We start from the raw sequence: 18,021 nt of genomic DNA on the forward strand, positions 1-18,021 counted from the left end.
TTGTATCATATCATATACAAAGCTTACAATGGTTCCATAAGTCTTTATATTAAAGGGAGGAAACATTTGAGTTTCCGAATCAAACTTTATTCGCCAAGTGTGCACACAAAAGGAATTTGTTCTGGTTAAAGGACAGTTTACACATAACACGAGGAATATAAAATAATATAAAAATAAATATGAAGCTAACTTTAAGGCCAAGGATAACTTTTTCACTTTTATGTATTCACAGATTCACAATATATAATGTGACAGCTTGTTAATTTTCTCTGTTTAAATTTATACAAATACATTGTTATTTGAGCAACTTTATTTTGTAACAATTTAGTGACTTTTATTCGTGCGGGCAGATGTGATGACGTAGACGGCTTCGCCTGGGACCTTATTCTGTTTTCCGCTTGGGTCATACCATTCATCCAGAAACGGGGATGTCCCCATTATTTCGCGTTGTGTATTTTATTACACCCAACAAAGATATTAAATTATCAAAATAAACAAAATTGTAGAGTATTACGTTGGGTTTTTATAATAATACAAAAGCTTTAAAGCTATGTTTCTTTTCTTTTATCCGAGGCTTTTCTGCAGGCAGCCCCTACGATAAAGAAGCCCGAAGAACAACGCGCCAAAACTAAAAACAGGAAAAATACACCCATGTGTCAATGTTGTTTTCTTTCTTTATTAATATCGACCTGCGCTACAATGTCGCGAAGAAGAAAACGCATTTTATTTAGTGTTTATACTGTGTAACTTAGTAGTTTAGCACAACGGGGCTGGATTGAACGTTGGTTGAACACATTAGTAAGTCAAACCAAATTGCACGTGCTTATAAATGCAGGTTTATTTACATATACAACTGAAACATGATCGTGAGAAAACGTAAACATGGTGAAAATTAACATCTTAATTTGTATATGTTTCAGTAAGGTTATATGTCTATTACGTAGATAGTATACCTTGCGATAAATGTTATTATTTGTGAAAGTGTGACTTACTACAATAGTTTTAATACAAATATGTATACTGTCAAAAATGATACATTTGTGGTTACCATGGTTTACTACAAATGCCAAAGTTAAACTATGTTTAATGAAATAAGATATCAGCACGTTTGTGGTTCCAATGGGTTTACAAATAATAATACTATGGTTAAAATGTTAAGTTTTGTCAGGGATGTAGCTTTTATTTTATTTAAAATTTTCAACTCCTTCTTCTAGGATAGGTAATGCCAAAGAGATTCATTTGCTTAAATCCGAACTCAGTTTGTTCTCAATACGATGCTTAGTCCGGATCAGGTGTCCTTCATAGGACTGGTGTTTGAGACCTATGTGATGGAGCACCACAAGCAAGACATCCTTCACATCTTACAGGAGACCAGCGAGGACCGCCACAATCCTGTTGTAGTGAACGCCATGACGTTATTTGAAGATAACATGGAGGTTGGAGAGTGTTTCAATGCGTTTCCCAGCCAGGTGCTGCCTATATTTGACAGCGCCCTGCAGAGAGCAGCGCTGAACATATCTCAGTCCTGTTCCCCACTACAGGAGACCTTCAAACTCAAACACCACCTGCATGTCAGAATATCAGGTGAGCTGGTTCAGGTACACCCACATTATTACATAGAGATAGTTCACCCAAAAATGAATTTATTTACCCTCATGTCATTCCAAACCTGGTTATGACTCTTCTGTGGAACACAAAAGAATATATTTTGAGAAATGCCTGGTTTTGTGTCCATATAATGGAAGTCAATGGGAGCCGGTGTTGTTTGGTTACTAACGTTCTTCAAAATATCTGCTTTTGTGTTCTGCAGAAAATAGAAAGTCCTACAGGTTTGGAATGACATTGAGTAAATGATGAAAGAGTTCGTCCATTAAAGAACGAATGAATAAGGATGAAAGAAAAAACACAACACTTTAGTTTCCATTATAGACGGTTTTATTTTAACAACATGCAGACTTTTGTAACCCAAGCTTAACGTCTGGTACACGTTCACAAACAATTGAGTGCCTTTAGGTTATTTATGAAAGCAATCAAAAGAAACCGAGAAGAAAGGTTACGTGGCTAAACTTGTTTTTCCAATATTTAGAATTTAGACTGCGACACCAAGCTCAAACGCTAGATGTCAATGTACCATAATGTTTGTTTAAATGCCTCAAAACTACAGGACCCAATTACACAATAACATAATTAGTATAATGCAATGTAAGTCGCTTCGGATAAAAGTGTGTGTCATATAAGTAAATGTAAATTATATAAACGATTATTAACAAATTAAATACAATATAAATAGTTATATTATTAGACACTAGTATAATCGTGCTGGCCCCATCAGACCAGGACCTTCAGCATGCACTTGGACGGTTTGCAGCCGAGTGTGAAGCGGCTGGGATGAGAATCAGCACCTCCAAATCTGAGGCCATGGTTCTCAGCCGGAAAAGGGTGGCTTGCTCACTTCAGGTAGGTGGAGAGTTCCTGCCTCAAGTGGAGGAGTTCAAGTATCTGGGGGTCTTGTTCACGAGTGAGGGAAGGATGGAGCGGGAGATTGACAGACGGATCGGTGCAGCTTCTGCAGTAATGCAGTCGCTGTACCGGTCTGTCATGGTGAAGAAGGAGCTGAGCCGCAAGGCGAAGCTCTCGATTTACCGGTCAATCTACATTCCTACTCTCACCTATGGTCATGAGCTGTGGGTCATGACCGAAAGGACAAGATCCCGGATACAGGCGGCCGAAATGAGCTTTCTCCGCAGGGTGGCCGGGCGATCCCTTAGAGATAGGGTGAGAAGCTCGGTCACTCCGGAGGAGCTCAGAGTAGATCCGCTGCTCCTCCACGCCTTCCCGGTAAGGTGTTCCGGGCATGTCCCACCGGGGGAAGACCTAGGACACGCTGGAGGGACTATGTCTCCCGGCTGGCCTGGGAACGCCTCGGTGTCCCCCCGGAAGAGCTGGAGGAAGTGTCTAGGGAGAGGGAAGTCTGGGCATCCCTGCTTAGACAGCTGCCCCCGCGACCCGGCCCCGGATAAGCGGTAGAAAATGGATGGATGGGATGGATTAGACACTAGCCAAACACAAAACCGGACGTTAACTGTGCGAGTCCGATCGATTACTATATCCGTCATGGTTTCTAATGTCTTTCAGCATTACTTTTTTCTTAATAAATTAAATGTACGCTACCTTAAAGGTGCAGTCTGTTAGTTTGTCAATGCATTTCAAAGATCCGAGTTTGCGACACTAGAAGCCATTATGCCACAACCCACTGTGGCAGACAGCTCATTTGTCCCGCCGTGAACGGTTACCTGTTATCAAGGTCGCTTCCTCTGATCTAGTGTCAAATTGCTCGCACGTGAGATGCTGATCTGCTGTAACAACAGTCTCATTATGTATCAGGATGTTGGCTGATGGGAAACAGGGTTTGGAGGGATATCAAATGAAGCTTGGAGAAAGTGGCTATGTGTGAATGTAAACAACAAGATGAGCAACAGCTCTGTGGGAAGTGTATCGATCCAGACGCCTCACCTGAGAGGTCAGAGACATGGCTGTCGGAGAAAAGAGTAACTGATTTAAATGAGCGGGGATTTCAAGCCAAACGAAAGGCAACAGCAACATGGCTGGAACTTTTGTATGGGCCAGCAGCACCTGAAAGGACATTTGCTGACATCACATGTAAATGTTATCGGGGGCTATGTAGCCAAGACACACACGTCTATAGGGAATGTGTCAGCAATAATAAGACCTTTCCCCGTTCCCTGGATGTTTCATCCCGTTTGCCTTTGTGGACGGAGGAGGGCTATAAATAGCCAGAGTGCAGACTTCAACCGCACATCCAACGTGCTGTGAATATAAAAGGGGGCTGAAAATAGGACAGACAGCCAGAAAAAGCACTGAAGTCCATTGGCCGTATTATAATAAAGAATTATGACACGTGATCTGATGCTTTTACTCAGTGAGAAATATTTTATGTGCAGGTGCATTCATGACTGTTCTCATAGAGAGATTTGCGAGACCGGGCTCGGCTGACCGACTTGGGCGGTATAGATATCAGGATTTGACAATCAGATTTATTTTGACACTTATGCCTTTAAGTTTTCAAACCAAGAAATCAACTGTATACAAAACAAGTTTAAATAATCAAGTCATGCTTTTAATACTATTTATTTTGTTATTTTACCAGGACGTTATAATTAGTGTATACATATTTATATTCCTGCGCATTTAACTATACATAGCAATACAAACATTGTCGCTAAATTTTTTTAATAGAAAGTCACAATCAGAACTTGATGAACATTTTTAACTGTAAATAAAATTGTTAAATCGCTGCATTAGTTATTTGTTGATTCAATCAAATGAATGTAATTGCACACTTCTTAGGAGACCTAACAGTCAATTAAAAAGCAATGTTACTTTATATGCTGCCAACTAAATAATCGTAAGTTTATCGTGCTTTCCAATATATCGCCCTGCCCTGAATCTGCCTATCTATTAAAAGTGCAGTATGACACCCAAGACAAGAACACAAAAATAGTTTTAGATGTCGTGTAGGCTGAAATGGCGGGATGTGTTTGATCCCCCGTGTATGTGGGATGTATCGTATTGCATTGTGATGAAGCCAAATGCATTTTCTCATCCTCCACGAGACAATTGGCGTCACCTGTAATTACACGCTCGTCATCTGTAGCCCTGCAGACGTGACTCATAAACCCTAATCTGGCTGTGGTTTGAAGGAAAGAGACAAAATAATGCATCATTGCCTGAGTAACTGACTTCTTTATTTTCTTTTATGTTTTATGATGCAACCATGCCTTGCCAGGTCATATTCAAATATTAAGTTGATTTATAATACATCGTAAGACATTTTAACTTCTTTTTTTATTTATTAAAAGAATATGCAGTGCTTTTGAGCAGTCGTAGATTATGCACTCTCAAGCAGGAGCACCATTGAAACTAATGGAATTACACTGACCCCTAGCTGCTAATATGATCATTGCATTTACCTTTCGTGGAAACGTTTCACTCCAAATCCAAATGTTTTTCCTTTATAGTTTGGAATAAATTGTATAGATTCGTTTTACTTTGTCTGTTGGCAGATTTAGTTTGTGACATTCAATGCAATTCATTTTCTATAGCACTTCTCATTGATTTGCATTGTTGTAAAGAATCTTTACAGGAAGTACAGTTTAGAACCAACAATAAGAAAAACAGTATAGATAATATATAACAGTATATAAAATCAATTACTTTATAGAGGAAAAAGTATAAAAATAAAATGCATGGTATTAAGTACAATAATTGTATATTATTAATTATTGTATATTTTGCATTGTGCATGAAGATGATGACATGAGTATGATATAATAAGTAGCATATTCTTGTTTTGTCGATTTATTGCTGAGGCCTTACGTATTTTGAAAGTGAATTGTAATGAACAGGTTTGCTGCATGTTCGCAGGCTTACCCGTGTGTCCCGAGCTGACCAGAGATCACATACCCAAAGCCAGAGACGCGGGCCACTTTCTGTCCGTTACGGGAACGGTCATACGCACCAGCGTGACAAAAGTGCTGGAGTACGAGAGAGACTACATGTGCAATAAGTGCAGGCATGTGTTCTCGGTGCAGGCCGATTTTGAGCAATATTACACCTTCACCAACCCCACCAACTGCCCCAATGAGGATGGGTGTAATTCTTTCAAATTCACCTGCCTGTCAGGAAGTGACGCTTCACCAGCCGCCTGCAAGGACTACCAGGAAATCAAAATCCAAGAGCAGGTGATGCATAAAACAACTCAGAATCCATTCTGATCCGTTTTGTTACCGTTACAACGTCAGATATTAAGAACATAATATATTTAAATTTACAGTGTTAAGGTTTTGTTATAACAATTAGCCATTTCTGTATTTTACAATGACCAACAGGTGCAGAAACTCTCGGTAGGCAGTATCCCACGATCCATGATCATCGTCTTGGAAGATGATCTTGTGGACCGCTGCAAATCAGGTAAATGTTGTAGTTAGATGTGTTATCTGTAGTATTTACTGCAGTGTGACCTCATCTTAAGATTGTGCTTGATCATTATCATATGTTATATATTCTCCAAACACGTGTGTACTATTTTGACTTTACAGATAATTATAGTAAAATCCTGCAGGTGACACATCACCTGTGTTTTTGATGATGTCATTTGTGTCTGGCAGGTGATGACGTCACCGTGTATGGAGTTGTCTGTCAGCGCTGGAAGCCGTTGTTTCAGGATTGTCGCTGCGACGTGGAGATCGTGCTGAAAGCGAACTACATCGAGGTCAATAATGAGCAGTCCACCACCGCGCTGGTGCTGGAAGAGATTCACAAGGAAGTTGAAGAATTTTGGGACGCTCACAAAAATGACCCACTGGCTGGTACGCAGTTGTCTCTTGAAAAGGGAAATGACCAAATCTGTCAAAGCCAGTTTAGCAGGAACGATATGGCGTAAATAAGCTTCTTCTCTGTGACATTTAGAAGAGATTGAAGATGTCTTTCTTTATGAGAGAAACTTTAATTTGTGAGGTCAATGAGAAACTTACAATCTTTGAATCCCTTGTTAGTGTCACTTTTTGTCTAGTGTACTTGCGTAACACGCCGTTAATGCCATCTCAAATCATTTGGCTTGTTAAGGAAGAGTTACTTTTCTGAACAATTTGGCATAGAAATGTCACTTACCAGATGATAAAATAGGCTAAAAATGAGCAGAATACATAAAGAAACAGAAACTCATGCTCTTTTAACATGATCTACTATACAACCAGATAGCAATGCCCTAACAACTGCTTTAACATGCTTGTAAGCAAAAAACTTCAGGCAGAATTGACAAACAGAAACAGATCCAAGAAATTCAGTCTAGCTCTGTTGAAAGCTCTCAGCGTTCAGTGTGGATTTACAAAGTAAAATCTCTCTCTCTTGACATTCTGAAGGCAGGAACGAAATCCTGATGAGTCTTTGCCCTCAGGTGTTTGGTATGTATGTCGTCAAGCTGGCCGTTGCTATGGTTTTGGCTGGTGGGGTGCAGAGAATAGCTGCCTCTGGAACCAAGGTGAGAGGTATGTGTTCACACTCCAAATAATGGGAGGTCTGACATCTCTGCGTATTATGAAATACAGTTTTGAAGAGCGATTAAAATATGTATAACTCTTGTGAATAGATACGTCAGAGTTGTGACTCAGAGTGTGTTCTCTGTAGGGGAGTCTCATCTGCTGCTTGTGGGTGATCCGGGGACTGGGAAGTCACAGTTTCTGAAGTATGCTGCAAAGATTACACCACGCTCTGTGCTTACTGCTGGAATTGGATCCACTAATGCAGGTTTTTACATGTTTTACTGTCTCTGTAACCAGTATGACAAACCAGTAGCCATTTTTTTTAACTCTAATTAATTTACATAGTTTAAAAATGTTACAGCTGCGTTACAAAATAAGAGACATTTTAATTTAATTTATCCAGCATATCTAGATATATTGTGGTCAATCCAGTCCAGTGTCTGTTTAATTTCAACAATATCAAGCCTCAGAAGTGACAAAGTGATCCAACAGCAATGTGAAAGACTGACATCATGACAAGACACATGACAACCGTGTTAAAAATCGAGGTTATCACCTTGACTTTTTAAATGCAAAAAAATCTCACTGTTATGTTTGATGTTCTGATCGTATTTTCTGTGCAGTATTTGAGGTCTGAAAAACATACAGAGCATCTTTTCTGTTATTTTGTCCTGTTTCTCCTGTTTTTATTTTCTTTTAAATAGAAATTTAAAATTTAGAAGAAATATTGTTAGCAGTTCAAGGAAATGAAAAGGATAATTTTACCTAAACGCATCCCGGGCCATGGTACATTTTTGAATTAACTTATTAATAAAGAAATAAAATAGTGTTTAAAATTCAAAACATTTTAAAACATGCCCACATTAAGTCTTTCTTTGGACTTCACTCCATTTCCCTCTGTTTTTAATTTAAGTAAAGGGGAAAAGGTGACATCTACAGGAAGATAATGGAATTACAGATTGATTATATAGTCTGGTGCATGCACATGAATCGATTTGGGGATTCCTGAATTGATATCGTTTTATTGAATTGAAAAGCGATTAGAATCTGAGAATCAATTTTTTTTACCGTGGCCTAGTGTTCAAACCAAGTCTTGTATGTTTGCATCATTGTAAAATACTGCAGTGTGCCATAAAACAGTGTAAATGGTGTGGTATAAATAAAGCTGTGTATTATTGGTCAGGTCTGACAGTGGCTGCTGTGAAGGATTCTGGAGAATGGCATCTGGAGGCCGGAGCTCTCGTCCTCTCTGATGGAGGTCTGTGCTGCATCGATGAGTTCAACAGCATTAAAGAGCACGATCGAACCAGCATCCATGAAGCCATGGAGCAGCAAACCATCAGCGTGGCCAAAGCCGGGTGAGCGCAGGGAGAAAGGATATGACAATTTCATGATTTCATTTAAATATTCATTTAATTAAGTCAAACGTGTCTCTCTGTGCATGCATCACTCCGTGCGGCTCAAGTTGCGCAGTTTTTAAGTCAGACGTGTTTTGCATGCATCTCTTCAAGCCGCGCAGTTTTAAAGTTTAAAGCGGAGGGGTGTTTTAATTGACAAAATAAAATATTACAATAGTAAAACCCAATTTGTGGCGTTTGCAAAGTACATTAAAGCTAAAGATTTGGGGGTTTATGTAGTTCAAATACATTTACTTGTACTGTACTTAAGTACACTTTGAGTATCTCTACTAAACCTACGTATTTTTTTCTGGATGGATTTTAGTGTGCTTCACTACATTTGAATGACAAATATCTCACTATTCATACCACAAAAAAAAATCTTTGCCAACCGCCTCTCTCTCCTTCGTGCTCCTTCTAATATGACACACCTAAATCAACTCAGCCTTGGTGTGTTAATAAGGGAGCAAATAAGTTCAGTTGTCTATACTTTTCCCATCTCTGATTTAGTTATTATAAGCAAAAGATCTAATTCAACTTTTATCCGATTAATCGGAAAAATAATCGTCCAACTAATCTATTACCAAAATAATCGTTATAGCCCTAACTGCAATAATGAAGGAGAAACTGACCAAGGTCAGAGGAAGTGCACTCTGCTTGTACCTTTTTAAAGTTTCTGATAAAATGACAGTAAACAGCCACTAGAGCGCGCGTGATATATTCCTTGACTGACAGGGCAACTATTTTGGTGGTTACCAAGCAACTTAAAAGAACCGCTGCGGGTCAGTGTGGCGCACCTTGCATTTTCGAACATAAAAAGCATGTTCTATGTGATCGCCTGCAAAATAAAGATTTTTTGTTTTTAGAGAACCCTTTAATCTTTATAAATGCTCTTCCTCTATCTAGAATGGTGTGCAAACTGAACACAAGGACCACTATTCTGGCAGCAACTAACCCAAAGGGGCAGTATGACCCTAATGTGTCCGTCTCTGTGAACGTGGCTCTGGCCAGTCCACTCCTGAGTCGCTTTGACCTTGTGCTGGTTCTGCTGGACACAAAGAATCCAGAATGGGACAATATCATCTCCTCCTTCATTTTACAAAATAAAGGTACATACAATTCAGTCATGATGTATTTTAACATTTGTTTTATTTTTTTTAGTTCAAGTGTATGTATAATAAACAATAATGTATAAGCAACAGTAAACGTGATGCTTGCCTAACATTTTAAGAATTCGACTTCGTTACTCAAACACTGTTTTTTTATGTTACTCATTTCATGCTGTTTGTTGAATGAGATGTGTGCTATTACCTTTTCTCTCTGTTTCCCTTTAAATTTGGCATTTTACTTCAAAAATTCACTTTGTCTGGCGGACATAATTTCAGCAAAATTTATGGATTTGAGAAAAATCACAAAGACAAAAAAATTCAAGAAAGTTGAATACCATCTTGCTCGAACAATTGTATCCAACACCTTTGACCATGTATTTATTTTTACACACATTCTTGCTTCAAATGACAAGAAATTATGTTTTGTGTGTGTATCTGTATCATAGCTAGTTCGGTCTTAGTTATTTTGAGAAGTCATTTCCCTTTAACATGAAGGTCTTTTCCCTAAAGGCCTGGATCGGCCTTTAATTGTATTCTGAATCTCTTTGATACGAACTTAAAGTAAATAGTGAAGACTTGCCATTTGTTGCATATTTATAAAATATTCATCTTAGCTTCTCTCTCTCTCCTCATCTTCTTCTCTGCTATCTGTCTTCCCTCGCCTCGCGTTTTCTTCCTCAGGAGCTCCCAGTGAGTCTTCATGTTTATGGAGTATGGAGAAGATGAGGGCATATTTCTGCCTGATCAAAAGCCTTCAGCCTCGTGTAACACAGGAGGCAAACGTCATTCTGAGCCGCTACTATCAGCTTCAGAGACAGAACGATGGTCGCAATGCGGCCCGGACCACCATCCGCATGCTGGAGAGTCTCCTCCGCCTCGCTGAGGGTCAGACCCCTCATTCTCTAATTTTGCCTTTTCTGAATATTTAATTTTTGTCATACATCTCATTACTTACCAACATAAGGAAACACAAATCGTTCCATCTCATATCAAACTCAGGAAAATTAAGGAATTACTTCCTTCCTCTCATCTGTGTATTTCAGCTCACGCCAGATTGATGTTCAGAGAGACTGTGACGGTGGAGGACGCTGTGATCGTCGTGTCTGTTATGGAGTGTTCCATGCAGGTATGTACGTATGCCACTTTGTTACCCGACTTGTACCGCATCATGAAGGATTGAGTATGTGTTTTTGACTGTTTACCACAGGGGGGCGCTCTGCTCAGCAACGTGAATGCTTTGCACACCTCGTTTCCTGATAATCCATGTGAGCAGTACAGAACACAGTGTGAGATTGTGCTGGAAAGGCTCGGCCTGACCGATATCCTTCACAAAGAACTCCAGAGACTGTCAAGGTAAAACTGAAATTTTACCTTTTATTTTATTAGTTTAAAGGGGTCATATGGCGGTAATACATGTTTTTCTGTGTCTTTTGTGTGTTATAAGTTGCCCATGCATGAATTAGACACGTAAAATTGAAGTCTCGAAACTAAAGATGCATTCTATCTAAAAGCGAATGCGAACCCAGACTTGCCTGAAACCCCTTGTGTAACCACATCCCCACGCATGTACGTCACTTTGTGGTATGATTTGACTAAAACCGCCCAAATGTATATGCAAGTAAGGTGGGTGGTATTGTAAATCTCATTGTACCGTCGCCGGCACAGCCTGATGTTCCCAATATGGTAAGAGGCGTTACATTTCCGTGCAGTATTCGACCAATCACTACGCACTAGTGAACTGGCCAATCCTAGCACACCTCGCTTTTCAGAGCGATGAGCTTTGTAAAATATCAGCGTGTTTCAGAGAGGCGGAGCAAAGAGGATACAAACATGCACGGTATGTGGAAATACAGCCGAGTTTTAGAGGGGAGGTGTCTTTTTTATGCCACTAGTATCACCTTTGATGGAGGTCTAAGTTTTGAGTTTTAAAGGTGACAGTATTTACATTTTTGGAAAATTAACTTACAACTGGTTTTCTATACATTTTTCAGATAAGACTGGGTTAGGAGAGAATAATAAAACAATTATCTTTATTTGAACATATATTTCCATATATAATTAATAAATGAAATAAAATGTCTTTTTATTAAAATAGTTTAATACATGTTTATTAGTGTCTTTTTATTTATTTATTTATTTAGCATATAAATTATTAACTACTTTGTTTTATTGATATTATGTGCATTTAAAGTGACAGTTCACCCAAAAGATCTCTGTCACACAGAGAAAGATTTCTAAATTTCTTTTTTCTTTTGAACACAAAAGAAGATATTTTGAAGAATGTGGAAAAGCAAACAGTTCTGGGCCACTTTTGAGTATCTTTGTCATTTTTATGTCATGCTGGTTATGTCATGCTATGGTAGTCAATGATGGCCAAGAACAAGCAACAAGCATACTTCAAAATATCTTTCTCTTCGTTCATCAGAACAAAGAAATGTATTCAGATTTGGAACAATTTGAGGGTAAGTAAATGAAGCCAGAATTTTAATTTTCGGTTGAACTTTCCCTTTAAGTTTAAAAGCGAACAGAAAAAGTGCCCAAAAATCCAGACAGTTTCTAATGGACACAATTTTCATAAACCTTTTCAGGCTACAGAAGACAAGATCGGACTCTCCTAAAGATGTTGAACCACATTCTGAACACACCAATGACAGTGCGGCTCATGAAAACCGCAGTAAGGGTGAGGGAACCGCTGATTCAGACCCAGGTCTGGACTGGTTCCACTCATTGTCCACCCCGGCTGGTACCGGCACCATTATTCACACCTCCCCCATCATCACCTCCACTCAGAACGGTGCGGCAGCACGGCACATGTCGGAGTTGCCTAGCAACAGAAGTTCTGCGCACCTCAAGGGTTCTGCGTGGGAGAACGATGTGGATGTCTCTACGGAAGAGGCAGGCGAGCCCGCTACCGTAAAAGACAGGGGCTCCAAAAAGCTCAGAGGCAAAAGACTGAAAGACATGAAAGCGTCTCTCCTGCTGAGCGAGGACAGAACAGGAGATTCAGAAAATGATTTAGAGAATGCGTTTATTACAGACATGGTTCCCTCCCACAGCACACCCATGGTGGGAAAGAAACCCTCTAAAAGGAAAAGCCCTGCCATCAGTCTACCAGAGATGGACCAGGAGCCTGAGAGTGCGGAAAACTTTCGTTCCAAATTCACGAGCTTCACCTTTAAGCCCAGAAATAGATTGACTCATGCAGATCAGTCTGCCGGTGACACCGGTTCAAGCATCTTTCTAAAAGACAACATTCAGGAACGGACAGAGCCTGTCGTACCTCAAATGCGTGAAGAGAAGAGGGATGAGAGAATTCAGTCTTGCCTGCGTCAGCCAGCAGAGGGCAGCAGTAGAAAAGAGAAAAACCTGCTCGGAGATAAAAACAAACCTGAAGATCATTCCTCAGAGGTTTCCAGTAAGGACAGCAGAGCGAAAAAAGGTAGATCAGGGGAAACGGAAAATCACAAACAGCTGCTGTTGAGAACGAACAGCTTCTCTCCAGGTGAGAACAACGATACCTATAGCAACAATCGTCCACAATCCCCGACAAAACAGGACCATCCAAAACCTAAGGTGGCCAGCTCCACCCTAGTCAAACTTTCCAGATTCTCTTTTACCGCTTCAGCTGAGGAAAAGCCCAGTGATAAAACAGCACCAACTCCAACGGAGGCCCAAACCGCCATGAGCACCAGTGCAAACAACACGACGACAAATGCACGAGAAGAAGTGAACAAACGCACCAGTTCTTTAGCGCACATAACTGGGTCACAGAAAAGTGTAACGGCAGAAGCAACTGAAATCAGGACCATCACACCACAGACAGGGAACACCAGGACAGAAACTTCTAGTATACATAAAGAGGCCGAACAGACCGCTGGGAACCCAATGAAGAGGAGATGTTTCGATTTGGGCTCCAGGGGTCCCGCAGGACTCCTTAGTGGTCATTCTTTGTTCAGCTCATCTGCCTTAGATGATGACGATGATGACCTGGATGTTGAATGGAATTGAGAGCAGCAAATTCATTTCATGTATAATACGGTGTGTAATGTAACACAATAGTTTCTTGTCTGTTATTCTTTTAATCGTGATGTCACAATGTGTGCACCTAACGGCTAAGCCAGATCTTGTATGTCACTGAAGTTTTCTTTGGTCCCTTTCAGTAAATATCATTTACATTTTTATGTCTCGATTTATTTATCTCAGTTTCTGTAGTTCACTTTAAAAAAATATTAATTTATATATAATTTCTCCCTGTAGCCTGCCTTTATAATATTAATGAAGGTTTCTTGCAACCAAAACTAAGTTGAGTTTTACAAATGCCTTGCAACAGTTTGTTGTCTTACAAAAGTCTTCAACCGACTGGCAAAAATAATCGTGGTTAATGGCGACTTTCAGCACAAGCAAAGTTGTATTTCTCTGAAAATACTGTTTGCTGCTTGACAAATGTTATTAGAAATGTTTTAGGACTTGAACGATTGAACCCTAGGGAATGGTACATGACACCATGGTGAAGCGATGCTGTCTGTTGTCATGGTGACTGATTGCATTCCTTTGAGAGGTTGGGAACGAACGTATTGCAGTAGATGATAACAGGATTGTTCCCGTTCCTGCTTCACAGGATCTGCTGCGTCAGGTGATCTGAGAAACGATGCCTTTCCCAAGGTCAGAATCAAAAATTAGTGTAAAAAGATGATGTCTTATGTCATACCAAAATAATGCACCATATGTTTCTATGTATATATTATGTATGTGTGTCGTATTCATAGGTAAAGGTGAGCAATGATTGAGCGATTAGTGCGCTGGATTCAAACTCGCATCACCAGAATAAGCTCCAGAACGTGCAATAACCATCAGGCCAGCTTTCCAAATCCACTGATGCATATATCCATGTGTGTGTGTGTTAATATATGAACATACTAAGCTTCTGTTATGCCATAAATTCAGCTATGAGGTCCGTTCCTTTGCCAGTCAGAGTTACTGGGTGACGTCCAACCTTCTGTTTGACAGGGTCAAGGTCTATAGTCATAAGAGCTGCAGTGTTCTGTACGGTCCAGAGAGGTAAGATGAGACGTTAATGGATTCTAAACTTCCTGCAGATGGATCAGTGTCTCTCAATAATGAAACGTTATTGATTTGGTGTCTGTAAATGTGCCACCGAGGACACTTACACCTCCAAATTCACCATTACATCATTTCTGTGGCATTCTTCTATTGGGAGCTTTTTGTGTTTTGGGGATTGGGGTTTTATTTCTTTTTTAGGTTTGTGTTGCCATAATGTCTAGTCCCCTGATCGATACTAATCTTTTTGAAGGGTCTGCTTTATTCTTGAAAAGTAACGCCCTGTGTGGGAAATAAAAGCTATGTAGGTCAATGATGTATGACGGCCACTTATCATGTGGTGCCAGTAACATCAATTATTGTATTAAATTAAAATAAAATGTATATCATTTTTGCGGCTGAAAGATTAATCCCTTATACGGTATGCTTAAGTGAATGGTATTTTTGAAACAAGTTTTTTTTTTCTGGAAAAATTATTTTGTTAATTTAAAATACAAAATTAAAGAACAAAATATGAAATAATTCGCCAAAACTCTAAGAAATGCAAATACTTTTATTCTAAACGCTTTAAATAATAAAGATTTGAGGGGGTGTTAAACATCCAATCACGTCACACCACAAGAGTTTTCTATAGGCTATGACCAATTTATAGATGAAAAACATGTAAATCACTATATTTAACATTTTTACCTGAATTTGTGTTCACACAACATTATTATTAATTCAGAATAATAGTTATTATTTATTTGTATTTTAAAATTTGCATGACGGATATCCTTATTCGTTATTGACCCATAAACAGAGGGGTCCACAAATCTAAAACCTGAACTATAATTTAAGAAACGAATTTCAAATCTAATGAAAATATTTTTTTGGATAAATAAGTTTAACAATTTTGCTAAATATTCCTATGTCACTTATAAGATATGTGTATATTTGACAATGTGCATGCTGCTAAAGTGACACAACAAATGCACATAAATAATGTTTTTGGTTGAGAGGACTCCTATAATTTGTAATAAACATATTGTTAAGTTATGACAACATTATAAAAATGACAGTGTTAAACTAATAAAAGTGTAGCATGAAAATGGTCTTAGTGGTCTCAGACTTTTGTATTTTTCTTTTTTTTTAAATAACTCCAAATAGATGAGGTTGTTTAGACAGTTTTGAAGTCTCAGTGGATGTGTCGGCACATGTCAGAAACACATGTTACTACATAAACTCTATTCTTTTCTATCCAATTCAGCAGAGCTGGTACTTTGTTTGGTACAACCTGTTATTTTCCATTCAAGCCAGAACTGGAACTCCACCTTTGGGGTAAGTAATGAAACAGTGACATTGAAAAGTATGAGTCACAGTCTATCAGCGTGATTAAATCATGACAAACTATCTTTTGTAAATAAATGCTGTTTGGCACAGGTGAATTTTTGAGGCGTTATGATCGTATGCCTGCACTAACTAAACATGCTGCTCTGACAGGTCCTCTGTAACTAGGTTACATAAACCTGGAAGTGTAGGTTAAACCGGCTTCTTTTGGCTGATTTTTATCCCGGATGCTGCGGGGGACAAACGTCAATCAAAGCGTTTCTCAGAACTGTGGGAGTTTTTATACCTTAATCTTGCATAGTCTGCATTGCAGTTTGTGTTTAAAGGTCCAATGTATGAAATTTAGCAGGATCTAGCAGTGGGGTTGCGAATTTCACACCCCGGGCTTATTGTAAATACTTGCAACATAACAGATGTCATCACGTTTTCGCATATTTGACGATGTCAATGTAGATAGCTCATTCCAAGGTAATAAAATAATACTTCTTTATGTGAGGTCATTATATACCTTTATAAATGTAGTTTTGTATATTATATTGCATTTCTGTCAATAGATCCTCCAAAAAATGACACGCATCACCTTTAATGTGAAATAAAAAGTTTGATGCTTTTGAAAAGACATGCTTGTGATCTGTGATATTGGGCAACACATCCTTTGCACTGTTACTAACAGCCTGTTAGACGGAACGACAATTGCTGACCAAGAAACACTGATTCAAACTTTGTGAAAGTTTGTAAAATTTGCAACATCCTTATGACTCACATTCTTAAAGGGACAGTTCACTCCAAAATGAACATTCTTTCATCATTTATTCACCCTCATGTCATTCCAAACCTGGATGACTTTTTTTTCTGCAGAACACAAAAGATATTTTAAAGCACAACAGCATTTATGCCTATTGACTTCCATTGTACGGATACAAAACCACTAAGACATTTCTCAAAATATCTTCTTTTGTGATCCACTGTAGAAAATAGTCAGATACAGGTTTTGAATGATATGAGGATCTCTAAATAAAATGTTTCTTTACATGCAAGTGTTCCCTGAAAGAATCCAAATCTGCTCTAGATTGACAAACACTTCATAAATAACCTCAATGGAAAAGCATTTTGATGTTTAACCGTGTTTTCCAGCACGCCTGCTGAGACCAGACGCCTCCTGCTGTGATGTGTTTAACAAGAGCCACTTAAAGCCTTTGGTCTGACCTTTGCAGGTCAAAGGTGCTCTTGGTCATCAAACAGAATCTGTTTTCAATAACAAAAACATTTTGAATTAGTTTTTCACAACATATTCCTTTTGCTCCCCATTTGTGGAAAGTTTATTAAAGCAAATCAAAACAGGTGCTCGCACATTCATTCACAAAATGAATCAAATCTTTGAACAAAATGCTCACATTTGGAAGAAAGTAATTTTGCCACACCTTTTCAAAAAACATTGTCTGATGTGTTTATGCGACATCATTGGCTGAAAGCAGTACACGTTACGGTTTGCTTAGCAAAAACCACTTCCTCGCGCTACTTCTGCATACCGCGCATTTCCTATGACGACCAACAACTGTAAGTTTTACATTTGTTTGACTATATATTCCTTTTTATTTGGACTGTTTGTCACTATTTTGCCCTTTCCAGGCCTTGTGATATGGAGTATTGATATTTATGTTGACAATTGAAAGGATTTGAATTTGTAATGGGCTGTGAGACGCACGATAATGAATGCGGTTGACCTTTCATGGCTTATGATTTGGAATAAAGGTGTAAGAATGGGAACCCTTTACATAATGACTTGCTTTTATTACTCTAACAATAATGTTGCATTTGCAGTTTATCTTAAATTGAATTTGGTTGTTTTTCAAAGGTTTTCTGTACTTTCCTCCGTAGCCTGTCAGAATTGTAAACAGGAACCCATCCATATATTTGCTAAATATATGTTGCTTTACGATAAATGTGGCCAAAACTAAAAGTACTTTGGCTTTGCTTGAATATAAGCTGATGTTGTTGCTATAGAAAGCGTATGCATGTGCAGGTCCAGTGTGATGAAGTGCAGCCATTGGTTTCCTGGCAGTGAGA

General features: G+C 38.9%; 2 protein-coding genes across 3 annotated transcripts in view; both read left to right on the forward strand.

The window, feature by feature from the left end:
* The first annotated feature begins 644 nt into the window (after positions 1–644).
* Positions 645–13,746, forward strand: mcm9 (minichromosome maintenance 9 homologous recombination repair factor). Of its 2 annotated transcripts, none has more exons than XM_056763613.1 (13): positions 645–798; positions 1,215–1,584; positions 5,446–5,762; positions 5,910–5,991; positions 6,189–6,389; positions 6,942–7,067; positions 7,207–7,326; positions 8,245–8,419; positions 9,365–9,567; positions 10,249–10,452; positions 10,611–10,693; positions 10,775–10,920; positions 12,156–13,746. In XM_056763613.1, exons 2-13 carry the CDS (start codon positions 1,275–1,277, stop codon positions 13,573–13,575), a joined length of 3,387 nt encoding a protein of 1,128 aa, XP_056619591.1. In that variant the 5' UTR covers positions 645–798; positions 1,215–1,274; the 3' UTR covers positions 13,576–13,746. The 2 variants fall into 2 exon arrangements, with proteins under 2 accessions (XP_056619591.1, XP_056619592.1); XM_056763614.1 differs by having other exon boundaries at positions 1,283–1,584.
* A 3,728-nt stretch (positions 13,747–17,474) lies between these two features.
* The window catches only part of cep85l (centrosomal protein 85, like), a 45,202-nt gene continuing 44,655 nt past the window's right edge, over positions 17,475–18,021 (forward strand). Inside the window, exon 1 of the mRNA XM_056764096.1 lies at positions 17,475–17,511. Within this exon, the coding sequence (XP_056620074.1) occupies positions 17,496–17,511 (16 nt within the window). The 5' untranslated portion in view covers positions 17,475–17,495. The remainder of the gene's footprint in view (positions 17,512–18,021) is intronic.

The sequence above is a fragment of the Triplophysa dalaica genome, chromosome 13 (genome assembly GCF_015846415.1).
Source record: "Triplophysa dalaica isolate WHDGS20190420 chromosome 13, ASM1584641v1, whole genome shotgun sequence".
In the NCBI taxonomy this organism is placed as follows: Eukaryota; Metazoa; Chordata; class Actinopteri; order Cypriniformes; family Nemacheilidae; genus Triplophysa; species Triplophysa dalaica.